Source organism: Pholcus phalangioides, unplaced genomic scaffold, assembly GCF_987345545.1.
Source record: "Pholcus phalangioides strain wild (caught in Gottingen) unplaced genomic scaffold, Ppha-v1.0 ptg000016l_1, whole genome shotgun sequence".
NCBI lineage: Eukaryota > Metazoa > Arthropoda > Arachnida > Araneae > Pholcidae > Pholcus > Pholcus phalangioides.
The window spans coordinates 11,882,716-11,904,662 of record NW_028301609.1 but is presented as its reverse complement, the minus strand read 5'-3'; the positions used below and the strand labels follow the sequence as shown (position 1 = coordinate 11,904,662).

General features: G+C 40.9%; 1 protein-coding gene across 1 annotated transcript in view; it reads left to right on the top strand.

The window, feature by feature from the left end:
* Window positions 1–21,947, top strand: part of LOC149075052 (FH1/FH2 domain-containing protein 3-like) — a 113,930-nt gene that overhangs the window by 61,371 nt on the left and 30,612 nt on the right. The window contains exons 14-26 of the mRNA XM_089245604.1: window positions 777–835; window positions 936–1,003; window positions 6,911–7,016; window positions 9,074–9,168; window positions 10,388–10,499; window positions 11,461–11,555; window positions 11,804–11,947; window positions 13,222–13,286; window positions 14,046–14,204; window positions 15,640–15,710; window positions 17,081–17,248; window positions 21,106–21,402; window positions 21,536–21,885. Coding sequence (XP_089101730.1) covers window positions 777–835; window positions 936–1,003; window positions 6,911–7,016; window positions 9,074–9,168; window positions 10,388–10,499; window positions 11,461–11,555; window positions 11,804–11,947; window positions 13,222–13,286; window positions 14,046–14,204; window positions 15,640–15,710; window positions 17,081–17,248; window positions 21,106–21,402; window positions 21,536–21,885 — 1,789 coding nt within the window. The remainder of the gene's footprint in view (window positions 1–776; window positions 836–935; window positions 1,004–6,910; window positions 7,017–9,073; window positions 9,169–10,387; window positions 10,500–11,460; window positions 11,556–11,803; window positions 11,948–13,221; window positions 13,287–14,045; window positions 14,205–15,639; window positions 15,711–17,080; window positions 17,249–21,105; window positions 21,403–21,535; window positions 21,886–21,947) is intronic.

Here is a 21,947-nt window from a genome sequence, read left to right as displayed (position 1 = left end):
AAAGCGTCTTCCCTGAAACCTCCCGAAAAATTAATTTTCCTTGAAATGATTTCTTTGCTTGTAAGACATTTTAGAGTCTGAAGTGTCTTATGAGCGAAAGAAGCATTTCAAGGAAAACTAAAGTTTTTTTGGGACCTTTCACGAAAGAAGGCTTTGTTATATGAAATATTGCAGTAAGGGGTCATTCAAGTATTACGTCAGCATCGAGGAGAGGGGGTTTCGGATTTGCTGACTTTTGATGACAAGTGGGGGGGGGGTCGAAGGTTGCTTACGTCATCAACCACCCCTTTTTGAAGATATGAAATATTCTAAGCTGCTGACGAAATTTTGCTGACGGGGGGGGGAGGTGGGTCAGTGTTTTGCTGACAAGGGGGGGAGGGGTTAAAAAATGGCTGACAATCTGCTTACGTAATACTTGAATGGCCCCTAACTTGTACCACTTTGATTCTGACCTCCGCGTATATGAATACACGCATCACGTTCCTGCATGCACCGATTCGCGAGAAATTCCGCAGAGGAAAGTGTACAAGGTGCGTGTACGGTTTAGAAGAAGAAAAAGACTGTCAACCCGCGGTCTGTTGACAGCGCAATTTGTCCGCGGGAGATTGAGTTGTTGAGTTGCATCGGAATTTTCTCTGCTAGCAAGCGCGGATCCGTGGGGGGGGGGGGCGGTTTTCTATTATTGTGGGCCAAATGTGACACATTTGTATTATTTCTGTGGGTGTTTTTTGTGTGCTATCATGTTATCATGATTTATAGATTTCATTATACTTCAGGCACAGGAACTCGTTCTCATCTGCCAACCAGCTGGAAGCTAAAGCAGTGTCTTTAATAGGTAAATCACCATTGTCAAAAAATCATTGAATATACAATATTAATATGTTTTGGCGATTACATGCTTTATATAATTCAATATTGTTATTATTTTCTGACAGAAAAGTTGAAAACGACAACGAACCGTGATTTGAGGAGGACATTATTCGCTCTCAAACAGATTTTCCAGGTTAGTTCTTTCCCGCAGTAATTCTTAGATCTCAAATCTACAGATCCGTAGTTCAAAATAATAATAATATACACATAAACTTGTTTCCCCCTCCACTCATTTTTACACGCTTTCACCAGTGGCCGTCGAAATTCCCGGAGTATAAGAATCCACGTTACCCCCAAGAAGAGTACAGGCTATTTTAATTAACCATGGCTCAGCTTGCTCCGGGATAATGTGAAAAACACAATTCGAAAAACCCCTCCGGAAGCACAAAACCACAATAATTCATTTCAAGAATACCATTGTATGCTCATCGACAGCTAATGCCGTATACTGGAGTGGGGGAGGGGGGGGGAAGTTGGTGTTGCCTCTGCCATTCAGAAGAAAATAGAATGCACAAACTACATAATCTGATTTCTGCTGCGAAATCGTCTCTGGCAAAAAGAAGAAACACTCCGTGCATAAAAAAAAATCTTCTGAGAGTGAAGAGAGAAAACCCCTCAGCTTGCTTCAGGCAAAGTAATAAAATTGACACATTGTGTGAACAACTCATTAAAAACCGAGGGAAGAGGGATAATCTTATTTGTTTTTTTCCTTCCAATTTTTTGGCTTTTTCAGAGGCTGTGAAGAAAAATTATTGCGGCGGCAGAATTTTTGTTAGTATAGTGACGCCATCTGTTTTATAAATCGGGAAAAATGATCTTACGAATTGCTCTGGGTTTTCGAATCTCGCAACCCTACCCGACAGCCCCTGCTGTTGGATGGTGACCCATAGGTAAAAATCCCTTGTCCTAGAACAAAGATCCAGGAAATGTTTTGACTGCAAAACCATTAGCTGTTTCTTTTTATATATCATATATATTGGCGCCATCTGTTGTGAACGAAGATAAATGAATCGTTACTAAGGTAGCACAAACGTGTGTCTTCATTTTCGAGTTTCTGTGTGAACCTGGTAACCCTAAAGAAAGCAAACTAATCCATCAGTAATTTTTAGAAAATTAGGCCGAACACATACTGGGGAGACGACAAAGAGAGCGATTTCAAAAGAGAAAATACATCGAGATCAGCATCGATGTCCCGTAACATACTGAGGAGGCAGAGGAGAGCGAAAATGACCGCAGGCGTTCTGAAGGGTAAAGAAGAAAAGCCTTTGAGCGGGAAACATGACATCTCGCCAACTAGTAACCCTACAAGCCTGTTCATGCCAAATCAATCAGTTTGGCAATATTGGAGGATTCCGATAAACCAGCGGTTCTCAACCAGTGCCCCGCAGATCCCTTAGGGCTCCGTGCAAACTGCCAGGGGTTCCGTGGCCACTCGAGGAAAATAAATAAAAAAAAAACAGTAAATTTGAAAAAAATAATTAATATTTTTGAATAATAAAAATAAGTCAGAAACTTTCATGAATAAATAAAAAAAATAGGCGTCTGGGGCTCCGCCATAGAAATTACATACCGGAAAAGGGCTCCGTGGGTCAAAAAAGGTTGAGAAGCGCTGCAATAAACGCGTTAATCCTCAAAAGACTACAAGTCCTGTTTATATATGTTTTTAATGACTTCTTGTATCAAACCGTTGTTTCGAATATTATTGCACAATATGTATAAAGATCGAAATAATTATACTTCAATCAAGATAGAGAGACAATACAATTAGTTAGACACTGAATAAAAATACATGCCTACAATCCACAGAAGCTAATTTCGATAATTTCAAAAGAAAATATCACCGTTAATGAGATGAAGTGAGAAGTTATCCATACACCCCTCGATGATGAAACCGTAATTTTTTTATGGCCAGCGTATCATTATGAAAATGATTGTTATTAGCGATAAATGTATACGTGGTCGTTAAGCGCAAATTATCAGTGTGGATCCATTATTTATGAAATCCCAGAATTACAGATTCCTCCTATATGCAGGGCCGTCTTAAGAGCATCGTGGGCCCAAGGGCCAAAGGATTTTTCTGAGGCTCTACAAGGCAAATTCCCGAAAATCTCAACCACATCTCACTTTTGTGAAGCCTTTTTTATCTTGAGGTCCCACGGTCCTTGCCCTGGTGGGCCCATGCCTTACGACGGCACTGCTTATAACCGGCATGTTCTGTGCATAACCAATTTCAATGAACGCACGGATGCTGCAATCAACTGGTTTCGATTTTTTAAGAAATACAGAAATATGTATTGTGAGTGAGATGTTCATTATTTGCATCAGAAAAAAATCTTGTGTCTCTTTCATAACACACGACATTCCAATTCAAATCCACGGAAATAATAGATACAGTATTCAGTATAATAAAATAAAAGAGAAAAAACAGAAACCATGTTTCGACAATGTTAGTAAGCGATGAGCAATCATCACGGTGTTTATTCGTTTTCCTAAAAAACGGGATCTCAAACATTTTTCACCCGCGTCACCCATTTCCCTTATGAAGAGCCATTGGCATACGCAAAGGGGGGATTTGGGGTTCTAATCCCCCCCCCCCCCCCCACCTAAGCCAAGATTATAGTGTTATTTTGCCGGAAAAAACGTAAAACCCCCAGAAGGAAAAACAAATTTGAACCCCCCTCCCCGAGAAAATTCTGCCGTACGTACGCCTATGTGAAGAACAGTTGTAAGCAAAGCATTTCTTTGAAAAACCTTTGACAGGACCACTGCGAAGCTGCACCCCTGACGAAGGTTGGCGCGCACAGTTTGAGAACCCCTGCTAATCCATCAACGTATTGACAAATCAAGGGGCGCCATTCGAGGGAGGGGAGCTTTTGAAAATACAATAAAAATTTTATATGCACATACAAATATATATATATATATATATATATACTAGGGGCTCTGTGCCCTGCAGCCTTTGGCGGCCACCCCCCCCCCCCCTCTCATCACAACATGTCTTGTTTATTTCGTCTCACTTCATCAGCGTTATGGAAAGGGACATGTGAAAGCACCAGCTTACTGAAGAAGCGAATTTTACAATAATAAAACAACATAAAACAAATGTGATTCATCAAGTACCCCCAGAAAACTTGCCTATGGGGTCCCCAGACTCCAATTCGCTGAATTTTAGCGGGGCCCAGACTGGATTTATCTCGGGCTATCGATGTGTTGCAAATTTCACAATGTTAAACGACAGAAAAGAATGAGATTCATCCAGGGCCCCCAAAATGAAACCTGTAAACATGGGGCCCCGACTTGGAAGCTTGTTGGTCATTCCCCGCTGCAAGTGCCATGAAAAATGTTCATTTGTATTCATTTTACCAACGAATAAAGTCCAAGGCCCCCAACCAATTACCTGGGACACCAGTTCGCATACTTTTAGTGGGGGCCCCCAGATTGGCTTTATCTCGGGCTTTCGCTGTTGCAAATTCTAAAATGTTAAATAACAGAAAAAAATGAGATTCATCCAGGCTCCCAAAATGAAACGGTCCTCTGACTCGGAGCTTGTCATACATCCCCCTGTGAGTGCCATGGCAAATGTTCATTTGTATTCATTTTACCAACGAATAAATTCCAGCGCCCCCCTCAGTTACTCGTGCGCTATCGCAAATTTTTCAATGTTAAAGCAGCAAGAAAACAACGAGATCCATCAAGGGCCCTGGAAATCAAACCTTTTAACTTCCCCATTAAGGTATACGTGCAATCCCCCGGATATCCCGACCCTGTGTGTTGGGAGCACTGGTGTTATATGTATATTATACCTCTCGACATGCCCCCCCCCACACACACACACAAGGGCAGGGCTGACAGGGGCCGGAACGATTCTTATCACTTTTTGATTTTTCACACTATAAATTAACCATAGAGGGCCCCTGAAAAGCTGGTTTGGGGGCTCGCCATCTATTCCAGTCTAGGCGCCCTACTGTAGGATGTGGGAGCCTCTCCGTAAATGCACGTAACTTGGTCCCGATGGGTTAAATGGGTCCCGAATATGGTAGAGTTAAATGAATACTTGACCCAAAATCGTAACAGATTTCCGCCACTCAAAAAACGTCACCCACTTCCGTAACATAGAATCGTCACTAATTTCGGTTGTTTAGAAACAGGCACTTTTCGAGTTTGTGTTTTATATTATAGAGTAGATATACATACATTGAGTTCATGTGTGTTTTCTCTCTTTGCCTTCCCCCCTACCCTGGAAAACGTTGAAATGACGTTCATGGAAAAATCTCTACAAATTTTTTTGTTGAAATTCTAAGAACATGTTCAGTATTGAGTAGAAAATTAGTGTCGACCAGCAATTCTCAACCTTTTTTCTGAGTCACGGAGCCCTTTTTAGTATATAATTTCTACGACGGAGCCCCGTACGCTACGTTTTTTTTTTTTTTTCATTTGGTCATAAAATTTACTGGTTCATTTTACTTTCATCGAGTGAACGCGGAGCCCCCTCAACCAGTGCACGTGGAGCACTGGTTGAGAACCGCTGGTATAGACAGTACATAGATAGTTTTCTTTGTAAAAGATTTTTGATGTCTTTGTGGGGAAGAAATGATTTTTCCGCCCCAGCGACTGCATAATGATTTATAGTGGTATATAACTTATGATCTTTTAGTGGTTTTCCAGTTTCCGACAAAAATTTGCCACCCTTTACATTTTGCAGCCCAGGGCAAAGGCGTGGGCATGAAAAACATTGAGAGGGCTGAAAGTTGCCAATCGTTCCGTGGTGAGCCTCGAGCCCGTATGTAGAAGGGTGCAGTGCCCCGCATTATTTATTCATTAATTGGGAAGGGGGTTCTCAGCCCCCTAACACAAAATTTATTGGGGGGTTGAAATAGCCCCCCCCCCCCGCCATGTTCTGGTGCCTATGTCCCATGGCAGTACGTTTGTTATTAAAAACTATTCAGGGACAATTGAAAAGATGAAATTTAAGGGATGGAATTTGCGCCCCTTCTGATACTACGCCCGGGAAACCACACCCCCTCCCGCTCCCTTCCTAGTTGCAGAACTGTTCGTTCGTCAGAAGGAAATTCTCTTGCACATAGTGTAGTTTTCCCATGCAAAAAGCGCAATGGGATGGGCGTAAATTTGCGAAATATCTATCTCGTAGTCCCAGTAAGATTTTGAAAAATATTCACGTCTAAAAAAATGACGGGGTAATTAATCCGTAAAATGCTACCACAACAATCGTCAAACTTTTAAATTAGGATAGATTGGGTTAAGCACAATGGGAATCGAAAAGAAGAGAGAGCGCCAAAAGTGGAAAAACATCCGAAAACCTCCTCCAAACCAAATGGGTGATGATGATGATGATCCCCCTCAGAAGTTCTCTTTTTTTTCCAAGAGAGTGAGGAGAAAAAAAAGGGGAGAAAACTGACCAATCCCCAAATAGCGTCTGATTTTACCTCGCGATGAAAACAAACCGGCTTCAGAGAGTCGCGTACCTCTTGAGCCGCCTCTTTCTCCTCCTCGTCTCGCTGCCCGAGTATGTGAGGCGCAGAACAAAACAGTATATTTGTTTTCGCCGCTATTTCGTACCTCTCCGCTCACATCCCCAGTATGTGTTCGGCCTTACAGTGCTGTCATCTAACGATTAATTACATAAACAAAAACACAAGCGGAACCGAAGTATAAACATAGTGCTGCCATCTGACAGTCTTAAAACGAACCACATATTGTCTTATAGGAGATATTTACTTAGAATATTCGATTTATATAAACGAGTTAAAAATCGATTTAAAATTTCATTTTTAGCACTTAGGCCAGGATTACACTATATAAGTTTTATAAAAAGTCGTTTATAAAACTTGAAAAATACAACGAATAGGCGGATCAGTTAAGTTCTCTCGAATGTAACAGATGTGTTTATTGGTTACATTTTTCAAGTTTTATAAAAGAATTTTTATCAAAGTTTTATAGTGTAATACCAGCCTTAAAATGTTTTTGTCAGTGTTTCGAATGATTGCACATTAATTTTATCTTTTAATCTTTTTCGTCTTAGGACGAGAAGGATCTGGTTCATCCATTCGTTGCCAACGGTGGCTTGTCGTGTCTGCTGAAGCTTGGCAAAGATGCTGACCAGAACCACCAGAACTACATTCTCAGAGGTAGTGTGCACATTATAGGGGAACGTCTTCAACGTTTTTCATCCGAGGGCCACATCAGTCGATTCGTGAAGTTACGCGCGCCACGTTTAATGGTTCGGGGGAATCACTGGGGTTGTGCACCAATCCCCCAGATGCGCATTTATGGTTTTGCGCGCTACACGAATTTTGCCGCTCTTCTCTCACTGTAATTTAATTTTTTTGACTACTTGTACACTGTTTTGTTAACTTACATATTTGCACATGCTCTAGGTCACTCATTGACATATTTTTTTGCTTTACAGACCACTCTTTTGATCATTTACACGTTTACACATGCTCTAGGTAATTTTTTTGGTCATTTACATGCTTGCACACACTCTAGGTCAATCTTTTGGTCACTCACATGCTCGTACCCCACGTTCTAGGTGACTCACTGGCCTGGTCCTTTGCTCTGTAGGTCACTCTTTTGGTCATTAACATGCACTAGGTCACTCTTTTGCTCACTTAAGTGCTTACAAACTCTCTAAGTCACTCACTGACCTAGTAACTTACTGTCTCGCAGAGGCGGATTTATTCAGGGTTAAACAAATTTTATCACACTTTTCTCATTCTATTTATTTTCTTGGCCACACATTCTTCAAACTTGCCGCCCTGGGCTATAGCGTGCTTAGCCTCCCCCTGTAAATACGTCACTGCTGGGGAGTGCCTGAGCATGGGAGAGATCTAGCGAGAGTCTAGATCTAGAGGGATCTAGCAGCTCAGTGAGTGAACAAAAGAATGACCTAGAGCGTGTGCAAGCATTTAAATTGTCCAAAACAGATTGTTTATGAGTGACCATAAGAGTTACCTAGAGACAGAGCTGTATCTAGCAAGGTGAGGACCAAGCGGGTTATAGTGCAAACCTGTAAATTTAAGTCATAAACTTAGACTTGAATTGAGGAAGGGTGGCAAAATTTGTACAGCCAACAGGCGGTAAAACACGAAATACGCCTCTGCATACATCTTTAGTATATTCGGGAGTTACCAGCTACCTCCACAAGTACAGTCAAACTTCTTTAATGAGTCACTCTTGAAAGAGCAAAAATATGACTTAGTAAGTGGAGTGACTCGTTAAACGAAGTAAGCCATAGCTGTGCCAATTCCTGCCTGAGGACAATTGGGACTTTCAAAAAGTGACGCGGTAAGCGGAGCGACGTGTTAACCGGGTGACGCACTACTGAGGTTTGACCTCCACAGGAACTAGTGGATAACATACATTGATGGTAATTGATGATAACTAGTCATATGCGATGAAATATGATGAAATATGAATAAATGATCAAGTCTCCATATTATGACTAAGATGCCGAAGATGCAGCGGGTTAATAGTGACGCGATTAATGCTGTACGAATATTATAATAAAGATATGTAACTAATGATGAAAAATGCTTTGCTTGAGGTAAATAGGGAATACAATATGTGTAGCATGAAGTATTTACAATGACATATGAACTGTATCAATTCTGGTACTACCAGAATGGGGAGAATTAGCCATGTTATATAAGTACGTGTCAAAAACCCGTGACATTGGGTCTGAACATCTCGAGAAAATGTTTAAGCTTTTTAAGTCTAAAAGTATCCGTGCCATTATAATTGGAGATTTCACGAAGATCTTGTTGACAAGAGAATCATGGCAGCATCCGGAGAGCTTATTTTTGGCATAATTCATGATTGTTTTAATCTTGGTGTCTCGGCGTTTATGCATATTTCTGAACAGGGGGATCTGGTAAAACTTCGGAGTGTGTGTTACGTTTTGGAAACGTTCAAGAGCAATAATGTTAGGATTTCTAGCGTACATCCAAGCAGGAGCTGCGTAAAGTAATGCAGGACTTATGATCAATTTATACAAAATGAGTTTGTTATTGATAGAAAGGTCCGTATTACACCCGCAAATTTTGCTAATGGCAACTCTGGTTTGTTTGGCACGTGACTCTCGCAACAATTTCTTCTACGGATACGATGAATACCCACAGTTAAAACGACTACCTTGTAAGTTTCCGATATCGATGATTATATAAATTTCTGTTTCTTTCCCTAGCGTTGGGTCAGATGATGCTGTATGTGGATGGCATGACAGGAGTCATCAAAGACACTGATGTTCTAAAGTGGCTTTATTCATTGGTCTCTTCTAAAGTAAGTGGTGGTAGTTTATGAGCTATGTGTGTCAGATAATTCCTATTGCAATGGTTTCATGTTGAAAAGCCGAAAATGCATCAATGAACTCGCCACGATCAGACGAAAAACACGAAATCGCCAAAGATTTTGAAAACTCCGAAAATATGAAAACACGTGATAATTATTATTTCAATTTGAAATTCCATTTCTGTTGATTCTCTCTCTCAGCATTTAGCTGAATATTTGCTTTTTGAATTCGTTTCGTCTTATACAGGGTGTTGCGTTGAAGTGGTGACAAACTCAGAGGTTTGATATTAAGCATCAACAGGAACAAAAATTGCCATGGGGGAACATGGTACCACAAAAATACATTTACGAAGGGGGTTTGACGTCGAGTGGGACAGAAAAACCAATAATAAGGAGGAAAACCATTTATTTGACAGCATGATTACAATACAGCCTTTGTCCTCTAATTTCCAATTAGAAAATTGTTGCCCTGTATCTCCTGAGGCAAACAGAAAAAAAAAATCCATGTTTCTAAGTGCGATATTCGCTAAGATATTTTATGAAAAAACAGAGCAAAAACCAACGGCAACGCTCTTTTCCCTCACTTATGATGCCCTTTCCTGACTTTTCTCCGAATATCTCAGCGAATATTGCTAGAAACTTTGAATTTCTCTTATTGGACTCAAGAAAAACAGGGCAACAACTTTCTAACTGGAAATTAAAGGTCAGGGGGGATCGTATAAAAATTTAGAAATGTTTTATTTTTATTTTGTTGCATTCTCACTCTCGAAACTGGTACAGGACAATTTGAGCATTCAGCATGAACTGAAACTATACCTCTACGACGGACGGTTGATGAGATAAAGGCCGCATTAGCACGTTCCAGGACATCCTGCACATATAACATGAACAGATACTCCTCAATCCTCACGGTCACTGTAAACTTTACGCTTTTCACGTTCACTTTTAACTGTGAAACTGTCTAAAATAAGTTTCTGCGGACAGATGAGTATGAATAAGTGTATCAAACGTTACTAACATCTAGAATTGATGAAATTTCCGTTAGCTTAACCTAAATCCTGTCTCCTGCAGGCGATGCCAGGACTGATCTTACTCAAAATATTCCTCACATTTTATCATTACATATACAGTATATGCTTGTTCAATGGCGTATAAGAATGAAGCCACATTGGAAAATATTTTGAATTTGTTGGCTATTTTTATATTTCAGTACCGAATCGTAGCCAAGATGACTTTGAAGTTATTGGTGGTGTTTGCGGAATATACATCGGGCAACGCTTTGCTATTACTGGACATAATCACTTCTTTTGATCGCCAAAGGGGTGAGGAAATGGTTCTGAATTTTCAATGTGTAAAATTAAAAATACTTCACATTTTCTGGAACTATGGTCATACATTGTGTGCGTATAACTAACTGTTCATAAAGATGGGGCATCCCAGAACTCTACCATCCATAATACACGTCAAGATAAACAATTTTTTTCCCAATGAGACAGAGGAAGCAGGTGGGTGCCCCCAGGCTTCGGACCAGACTGGGCGCGAATTCCACCCTTTTTCCTCTCCTTCAGCATTACAAGGGGGAGCCAAAATACGTGCCTGCCCCTGCTGACCAAGCATCTAGTTGCGTTCCTGGTCGCAACTGACTTATTCGAGGGAAACATGTCATACACTTCACTCCAGTAATTGTCGAGATTTGGTAACCTTGTTCACATCAAGACGAGTGATAGGAACATTTCTTCCTTCCAGTCGTAGGCAATTTTGAAGGGAGAAAAATTGTCCCTTTTTTTCTCTCTCTCTCTATTGCCTCTTTTACTTGGGAAATGGAAAAGCTGATTTCTTTCACTCGGAAATGGGGAAAAATCGCAAAGGATTATAGGAAAGGGTCATGAAACCGCAAAAATAATCCACTAAAGAGAGCTTAAATCTTTCTTTCCCTTTTTCTTAGGGGAAAAAAAGTTCCCAAGCACAGATTTATGTTGACCAAACCACCTCCCTCCCATTCAACCCCAATCTTGCACATGTGAACGGAGCTTAACGGTGTGTGTAGCGAGAAATGCTCCATTTTCGACATTTTTTGCTCATTTTTTGTGTGTGGCATCGGTGGCTTAAATTCCGTGTAAAAATGCGCTGAAAATGAAAGTCATTTGCGATTCTAGGTTCCATTAGAAACATTTTTTGTCCGGACGTGCCCTATATCACCCTTTCTCATTTTGGCGGTAGAATTCTGGGACACCCTGTATATCTGAACATGAACGATTTCAACCTGATATTACTTGGTTGCAGGCGTTTCTCCATGGATGAATGTAATGACGATATTGAAAGAAAGGGACAATTTGGACATGGAAATGCTGACTCATTCCATGACCCTCATAAACAAGGTGAGGTTCACGACGTGCAGTCAATCCACACACTCAGATTAATATGGAACCAGGTGTATGTCTGGTTTAGTAGTAGTCAAGTCCACACTTGGACTTGAAGCGATGACATAGTCGATGTTTACGATGTTCACGTGACATAGCCAAACGCATGTCGTCATGTGAATTTTTTTATGGCTGGAATCATGATTTACATAGAATGCATATGAATAGTTTAAATATCGATTTTTTTCCCCTTGAAATTTGGACAGATTGTCGATGCGATACCGGACCAAGACGGGTATTACGACTTCGTGGACTCATTGGAGGAGCAAGGGATGGAGAAAGTGATTCAGTTCCATCTTTGCCGTGCTGGGACCGATAGAGATTTGCTCTCGCAGCTCCAAATTTACGAGGTGAGAACAAAACAAAGTTTCAATTTCTGTTTTTAATGATTTTTCTCAGCGCATGTATATTTTGCCGGAAATGCCCTGGGGGGGGGACTGCTTAAGTTGCTTCTTGCGACAGACCCTGGGTGTCTCGCGGTTTCTCCAGTTCTCCAGTGTATATATATATTTTTTTCTCATAATGAAGTTCAATTCGATATAATTTTGATTTTTGCTACTGAGAGCCGGTGAGAATTACAATGGAATCAAAAATTAAATTTTAAGGGTTATTGGGTCCCTGCAGTTGATCACTAACCTGATCCTTCACTTTCGAGGTCGGTCATTCTTTTGATCATTAATTACATGCTTGCAAACACTATAGGTCAGTCTTTTGGTCATTCACATGTTTGTACACACTCCAAGTCACTCCCTTGTTCAGTCCCATTCTCACACATTGTCTAAGTCACCCATGCTCACACACTGCCTAGGTCACCCATGCTCACACACTGTCTAGGTCACCCATGCTCACACACTGCCTAGGTCACCCATGCTCACACACTGTCTAAGTCACTCGTTTGTGAATTCACTGACCTAGTCCCTCACCGTCTGAGCAGATGCGTATCTATGTGATACGCTACACAAATTTTTCCGCCTTTCTCCCATTCAAATAATTTTCTCGGCTACTCATTCCTAAAATTTTCCGCCCCTCTGAACTTGCATCCTGGGCTACAGCCCGCTAAGCCTCCTGTAAATACGCCACTGGTTCTACTACTTCAGAACCCAGCTGCTGGATTCTGAAAGAGTAGTTAATTTTTTCCCACTATATTTAACTTTCTTCCCAGTTCTTTGTGACTTCCTTCACCATTTGTCGTCGCTCCCCTTTTCTATCTGATTTTCCCCCGATGCCCTCTTAGAATATCCCGACACCATAAGGGGCCACACCACATTGCCCTAGGTTTAGAACCACTGTCAGACTATCCATTGAGAGAAGGGATTTGGCCACGCCTCTCCGGGGTTTTTAGGTCAGTCACTCTGTCACCCGCTCATTCATTAGTTTGCTCACTCACCAACACTCTAACCACTCTGTCACTCACTATTGTATCATTTACTAACACTCGCTCTCACTCGGTCATTCCTCGTTCACTGACTGTCTTACTGACTGGTATCGAATTGTTGTCGGTGAAATTTCCTAGCGGTGATTTGCAAGGTAGTGAATTGCTGTTGGTGAATTTTCCCTAAACCCTCTTCTTGGATGAGTGAGGATAAAATAAATAAAATACTAATGTTGTTTACATATATTGTAGGCTGTGCTCAAGAGAGAAGATGGGGAAGACGATGGAAAGCCTTTCCCGGGTGAACTTCTTGTCAGGTCAGTACAGTAAAGCATAAGTACTTCGAATGTCTAGACCAGAGATTTTCAACCTTCTTCTAGTCGCGAGCACTGCTTGTACCCATCATCAAAAGAAGAGCACCCTTAAGGCAAATTTGACAAACGAATGCATGAAATCAGGATTGATTTCAATCCTTGAATGCAATTTGTACAAGGTGTTTGATAGGAACGTTGACCAAGTGCTCGTGAGCACGAAATCGGACTCGAGTATCGAACATTCTGGATGCTTCAAAGAGAACCGTGGTGTTCGCGAACAACTGGTTGAAGATGCCTGGTCTACACTAACGGTTGAAGATTGGAGGGGGAGGGGACTGGACCCTCAGGAGTCCACGGCTAAATTCTAGAAATATAAAAAAGTTATTGTTTCATTGAAAATAAATAAATATACATATATATATATAATTGTAATACATCTCTCGGTAGGAGTGCGAAACTTTGTTTTAGTTCTTTTGTAATCCAGTAGATTGCATTGCTATCGCATGGCATTTACTAATACTGGATGGAGTGTCTTCCATTATTCGAGAACATTCTCGCTGATAGATGGCTGTAGTTCTTGCTGCTACGGGGAGGGTCTAGGACTATGAAAGTATTTGGGAACCGCTATTCTAGACTAAATTGGTTGTATGGAGTACGAGCCTTGCAAGGCCTTCAACATACAGCGATAAATAAACACAAATAATAATACATTTTTACATTTGTCCAAGTGCTAAACGTTTCTCTGGTTTTTCCTTTTCACAGGAGAGTTTCTCGTTCGAGCGATAAAGTGTCCACCCTTGAAAGGCGCAAGAGTAGACGTTATTCGTCATCGACGCTACTTCCGACAACAGCACCGAAGACTCCTACATCTCCAGGGACACCGAGCAAGGACAATCACGTGATTCCACCATGGGTTAAAAGGTATGCGATATACTATATTCTTCCTGATGAAAATTTTCTTTCGATATTGATATAATCATACGCGATTCTCTCTAAAATTCAAAACATACGCGCGTGAGGGTAATTTTAAAAATAACTCACGAAGCAGCACCGCTACTAAACCACACATGCACCTCGTGAACATTCTTCTGGGGAAACTTCTAACGAATTGGTGCAGGGGACGCAATGTTCCTTGCATTTCTTGTCCAATGTGAAGTTTGTTTCCGAGGAATGTCTGTTTTGTATTTTTAGTTGTGCTGCTATCTGCCTTTAAATATAGAAAGCATAAATTTGGCAGTTTACTTTGCCTGTTTTGTTGAACGAGAAAAAATAAAGGTGACACCACACATCGCAAATTACATGATATAGTTTTAATAAAAGTAGTAAATAGAACTAGTTAATTGATTATAATCGGTTACTAAAGATTTTAGGTAATAGTATGATAACTTTTATATTTTCTTAATAACGGATCTTTCAATGCTACCGCAATATTATACTGCACATGTAAACGGGGGTTTACTGAGAGTGAACTTCGAGACTTCCAACAGCAATTTAAACTACAGTGAGATGATTTTAGAGGTCTACCACCCCCCCCTGGGGTCCTCCTGACAAATGGATAACGACGTTCTAGATACCAGAACGTTCAGTATTCAGGCGACCCGACACATATTTTTATGGCATCACTCATGGGAGGATATTGGATGTGATTGGCGACTAGAATATCTATGCAAGCAGTTGACTCGCGAATTCGTGTGCGTCTCTGAGCTACTCCAGTATTGCGGTACAGTGAATCCCATTTATGACGGTTTTTTTTTTTGAAAACCGTTGTGAGAAAAAAGTGCGAGTGAGAAAACGCTTCAAATATGAGAAATCTCGATGAATATTACAGTGCACGTCAATTAATATGATAATTTCGAGACTCGGGGGGGTGGTGGTGTCTGGTAGCAACAACTACAGTCGACGCTCGTTATAATGAACCCACGTCACTGCAACGATTGCATTACTTAAGTCCCAAATGTTTTCCTACTATTATTCATGTTTTCCTTTCGATACAATGCCCGTTTTTGATGGGACGATGAGGGTCGTTATAATGAGCGTAGACTGTATATCTGAGAAAAATCACGGCTGTTAGGACGATGAGATTCATAACGATAACTTACAGGGAAAAAACGAGTCCGGTTCAACCTGATCTTCAAAATATGCAAAAATAAGAAGACTTTCGTTAATTTCGTTAAATAAGATGACAACGAAAAAATTGGTAACATAAACGAAGTCCTGAAAATTTTTACACTTTTTTTCCCCATGTTATGATATTGGTTCGTTCTGTACTTAGCAGAAGTGATAACAATATTGTAATAATAGTATTTTCAGTGATTCTAATAAGTGGCATCCGCTCTATTTATTGTTTGAATTGCAGGATTGAAACGGTGCCAGAAACACGTCCAGCCGTAGAAACAGCAAAAGTCGACATCAAATCCGATATCGAAGGTGAGTCCAATTCCTCATTATTCTATCGTGATCCGAATTCATTCACACATTAAAGATGCCCACTCGATATTCAGATAGATTATATCTTCTACGAGAGTACGGTCGGACCCTGTTATAGCACTTCCCCCTTTGTTGCGTCAAACACTCTTAGCATCAGAAATTTTCGATGAAAAAATCTTACACATGTTAGGGTAAATGTGATAAATCCGGTTGTTGTACATAATCACCGGTTATTGTACATAATCGCCGAGCATTTTGGTAAGTTTGAAAAATTTCCCTACATTTTCCACTTTTATCGGCGATTATGCATAGTACCCAAGCGTCGTTGGTAAATTTCCCTAAATCAATTCATTTTACCGGCGATTACGCATAATACCGAAGCGCCTCGTCATTGGTTAACATGCTAAATTGTACTATATGATATACTATACGTGATAATTCATACATGTATTATATCATCAATATGATAGCAAAATTTTTTTAACATTGTATCGGGGTCTCACTGCATTCATCACACATACTAGACGCATTTGGAATTTTTTTTCAAATTTATCAAATTCACCGATTAAACTAGAGTATTATGCATAATCACAGATAAAGGCGATAAATTTCAAGTATTTATCAAATTTACCAAAGACACTTGATTATTTAGAGTTAGATAGATGGCTTTTTCTCAGCCCGAGATATCAAGGAAACAGTTATTTTCCGGATATTTTGCAGAAGTGAACTCGGAAAGAAATATCATCGCGTCTCCGCCGGGACTCGAACCCAGCAAAATATCCGGAGAATAACAGTTTCCTTGATATCTCGGGCTGAGAAAAAGCCATCTATCTAACTCTGAACCGTCCCACGCGGGGGGCCATTTCCTGAAATTGAGAGGCTACTAATGCCTCTACTTCAGCGCCTCACGCCACAGTGCGCGAAATAAGGAAGGCAGGGCGATGTCTCCAATGGTGTAGATGGTAGCATGCTTGTGCCTGGTATGCAAGAGGTACCTGGGTTCGAGTCCCGGCCGAGACGTGATGACTTTTCTTTCCGAGTTCACCTCAGCAAAATATCCGGAAAATAACTGTTTCCTTGACACTTGATTATTATTACGCGTAATCACCGGTAAAAGTGATAAATTTGTGAAACATATGAAGACGATTGGTAAGTATGCATAAGAAAACAAGATTTATCACATTAACCGTAACATATACGTATATATAGGGATTACACAGGTTATTTTGCGGTTCTATATAACGCGTTGCAGCGCCAGAATTCTGCGAAACAAATGGTTGCGTTAAATCGGTGCCGACTGTGTTTCTTATCAAATATATAAGGAATATATGAAGCTTTATAACAATGATATCGATTTCCTATTCATCCAGATGAGAACGAAATCACTCCGGCTCTGAGAAGACGTCGCGAGAGAAACAGGACCCTGACTGGCAAAGATGACCAGTCGTATCCATCCCAGCAACAGCAGCAATCCTCGACGACGACTCTTCCATCTCCAGAGATTAAAGAAAAGCCGGCTTTCCACAGCGAGAGAGCTAGTGAGTAACAATACCTCCTTTTGTACAAATGTTTCATCCTAGAGTATTACGTTCGGATTGAATTCACCCTAGTTTCGGACGAAATGCTCAAGTAATTGGGGAATCCGAGCCGATATTAATAATGCCACAGTTCATCTACACATACTCCGCAGTATTTCCTATCGCAATACGATCCGGATAAAAAGGAATTATTCTACAAATGTGGGTGGAATGCGCGTCATAACATGGTCTTAACATGCGGGAGTGTAATGACAAATATTCACCTTGAGATTCTGTGAATACAAAGTTTCTAGGTCTGTACCGAATCCAGTTGTACAAAAATATTTCACCAATTTTCGGTTCAGTGAAAGCAGGGCCGGACTCAATTAGGCCGGAATTAAGCTAGTGCGAAGGGTGGGGCCGCCAAAACGAGATAGAAATACTCTGGTCATATTTTCACTTATTATTTAACTTCTTAACAAAGTATGTAAAGCTTAAAACACTGTCCAAGGCAGGGAATACTTAACATTAAGACAATGAGCCTGTAGGAGTAAGGTTTCGGCCCCCCCCCCAATATGCTAAGAGGTGTGGGGTAGAAGGTGGATCTGGTATCTCGGGCGCTGAATTTTTCTTTTAACCGATTATTAAAAATTACACGAGGTAAAATGTGCGGTTGCTCCGGTTGAAAGAGTATTTAGTTGCTGCCCTGGGTACATGATTGATTCCGTAGCCTCGACAATATTCCACTCTGGTTCCCTACATACAAGATATTGTATAGCAGTGGGGAAAGGGCACATTTGTACATTTTTCCCTGGGTAGCGGGCACTATTGTCCAGATTTATTGCCGAATGGTGTTCTTATTATCACGATATAGTAGTTTGATAGTCATTATAAAGTGCCAGTGAAAACCTGACGTGCATCAGGGTGTCCACGAACACTGGGGGAAGGGCAAAACCAGTTTTAGAGGGCCGCAAAATACTTGAGCCAGCTTCTGAGTAAAAGTTTTGATGCGAATCTCGAATAGAATATCGGATTCCATTTGGAATATTCAGAACTGCAAAACTTCTATGGAATATTCGTAAGGGAAATTAATCCGATTGAAAACCGTAAGTGAAGTCTAAATTCACTTAATTCAGATATTTTTTTAACCCCATAACGATGATGGACGAGATATCTCGGCCTTGTGTAAATGGACAAAATACATTCGAGATCTCTTTCCCTTTCTTCGGGAATCTGACCGGTAACCCTTGTGATAGAAAATTCTTTTTTTTTCCCTTTTCCACAGCATTTGATCTTTTTATGGTTTTTTTTCTTTCTCTACGATTATTCGATTGAAAAAAGGATAATATATAACATATACATAGGCTGACCATATTTCCTCGAGAGAAATACGGGACATTGCGTTTCCAAATACGGGAAAATATGGGACATCGCCAATTATTGCCAAAAACAACGCCAAAACCAAACAAAGTTGCAAAATATTGCTGAAATTACGGAAAAATCCGAATGGTGGGAAATGATGCAAATTGCAGTGGATTACAATGTATTCCACGAAAGACAAACGTTCAATCAAATGTGGAAGATTAATATTCTCATATATCGTTGTAATTATCGTAAAATAATTTATGAGTTGAAAAATAATGTCAATCTTTGACTTCAATAAAGAATAAAAATTCAAGTTGGCTTCGTGTAAAATACGGGAAAAACCGGGACACTTTTGCCAAAAAGTCGGGACGGTCAAAAAAACAGAAAATACCGGGACTGTCCTGGGAAATACGGGACGTATGGTCACCCTACATATACACAAATAGTGAGAGGGAGAGAAAATTAAAACCTGCTCTCTCTCCCGCTCGAATTTTCTCCTGAGATTACATCATGTTCTGTTGCCGCAAATGATGTGGATATATTTTGAAAATATCACACTTTACTTTCTTCCTATAAACTACAGTTCCATCTGTTTTAAAAATTCTTAATCAGTTTTGATGAAAATCAGTCTGAATGAAAATACTCTGTTTTCCTTAAGCATAACGCAGCGAACGGTGCATTTCCGTCGTTTCCCGTTCTGTTCCTGTTCATTCTTTAAATGCGACTGTCAATTTTGGGACACCTGTATGTAGTATTCACTTTGAATGCGGTACTCTATCCATCACATGGACAGTTAAACCGTCACTCCGGTTAAATCGTCATTTTTCTTTGGTCTCGTCTACGCTTAAATGGTGATTAATCCCTCGGTTACTCCGTTGCTAATTTCGGTTAACTCGTCGGAATGGAAAAGTATGAGAGAGCGGAACATATGATTTCTATGGCTTCCTTTGAAGAAAAAGCCCGTTTTCAAACGCAGTGATTCAAAAGCGGTAAATATGTTCAAAAGCCCTTATATAACCAAAACTGAATAACTCAAATATAGAAAGTGACATCGAGGAAGTTCATTTTCCGACTTAAAAAGACAAAGATTTTTGAAGCGTTAGCGGGACTGTTCGAGCTGAACCGGATTTCTGCATGGGCATCCCATTATTTTGGGGCTTCAGATTCAAACAAAATATCTTGGCCATAAAACCAAACATTTTTCTCCCAGTCGAGAAAGCTCTCTAAATGTCTGTTTGCCCTGCCCAGATACCCCTCAAATCAAAATTTGGGCCCTGTGTTCGAGATAACCTCATATTTGTATCATGAACTACTGATAAAGTTATTGAAATCACTAGAATTAAATGTGTCACGTGCATTAAATTGTGTTGTAGAGAAATGCAATTATTCTTAAATTTTCTCTAATTAGTGTAAATCAAAAAAATATTCTGGCATGAATCGTAGCCGCTGTGGTGGTCGAGTGGTTATAGTGACGGACTCGCGATGCGAGGATCCGGGTTCGAACCCCACAGTGGTGGTCGGCTGAAGTTGGTTTTCTGCGGTTCCCAACTTCAAGGTGCGAATGCGAGCCGATCTCCCCGTTAAAAAGTCTCGCCACAGAGATCAACAGGCCTACAACGTTACAAATATTCAATCATTACACTTCACTCACAATTTCAAGTATAGATGGCAGCACTGAAATATCATACACAACACTAGCTACACACTCAGACTGTTAGGTGCACTCACTTTGTTCCAGACTCTGCCACGAAGCTGGGCTGGAAGAGATCTCGGCAACTGGATAAGTCCGGTAGCAGAGACCCTGGCGTTCATTTGACATTTTGGTATAAATCGTAAGTTTACCATTGTGTTCAACCATAATACAGTAAGGTGAATACTAAACGTTTCAAAAATGACAGTTTCGGAGCATAGTGAGTACTCTCCCAGCTCCAGGCAGTATATGGTGGATCCACCGAATTCATGCTGTCGAATAGTAAGTGAAATCAGAAATCAGCCTATTGTGCCTTTTTCAATTTCCTGATAAGTAAGATAGGATCATAAAATTCGATGCGATATCGAAAATATTTTAAGGATTCAATTATCTTCCTTATGGAAAAATAAGATCTTGGCAATGAATGTTCCAGATCAAAAGTATTTTGAACACCCAATCTGCATACGACACGTCTTACAAAATCCACGACTGACTCAGTTTGTTCCTCCCCAGCTGAGATTTTCTTTTTTGTTACCGGAAGGTGATAATTAACCGCACAAACCACCGTAATCAACAACCCATTTCGTACTTCAAAACGTGAACTTGGGTACGGTGCCAAGGACAGAAAAAAACATTACACCGGAAGATCCCGAAGCGGGGAAAATGATTGGCACTGACTCGTTGCCGTCCTCACTTCCTTTGTCGTTGAATGGATGACGAACGGCGTTTTGAACAGATTCGAATCAGGTAGCTTTCTCGTTCAGCCGAAACATCCCAGCGATGAATTTCCGTGCATAAACTGATTACGATGAATTGTTTCCAGCGCAACCATCGCTCGTCTCGAGGCAGAGATCGCTCTTCGAGCACCAGATGGAAGAAGAGGCGTCCAAGAAAGAAACCGCGGCGCCACAGAAGATACCCATAAAGACCGAGCCTTCAGTGCCGGTGTTCACGAAACAAGCCAACCAGCCGCAAAGTGGTTTTGGTTCCACTGCAGCTCCAAAACAACAACAACAACAGTCTAAGCCCGAGCTAAAACAGCCGAGTTTGGTGCCAACGTTTTGCAGGCAGAACAGCCTTACGAACACCACCACTGCTGCTACAACAACGCCGGCCACAGGTAATTCTAATTCTTGTTATCACGATGTATTCACGCAAACACCATTTCTGTACCCGAATAGTTAGCAAAAGTTTTCGATGTGCCACATGCCCATGTAAACAAAATGTTTTCCCTCCTCCAATTTGGCGTTTAGTTGAGACAGCTGCTCCAACCCCAGCTAAGAAAGTCTACGGAGTACAGCAGCGCAAGAGCCCAGCCCCATTCAGCCCACCGGTCCAAGACAGCAAGAAAGGCTTCTCCTGGGGACAGCCAGCGAAACAAGAGGCCAAGGAACCTCCAGCGAAATCACCGGCCATCAAGACTGACACCAGTGTCAGTGACGTCCGAAACAAACTAACGACGACTGCCGCGGGTCCAGCAAAGACTCAGTCCCCTGCTGAGTCCAAGCCTTGCTACGGGACTTCCCCTGGATTCATCAGCAGGGCTAAAGAAGGCCTATCGTCGGGCTTCATGACAGCAAGGAGTGAGCCCAAGACCGCTGTTGTAAGTGTCTCCTTTAGATTATTATTCTACATCATGCATGTTCAAATAAATGTCCCACGGGT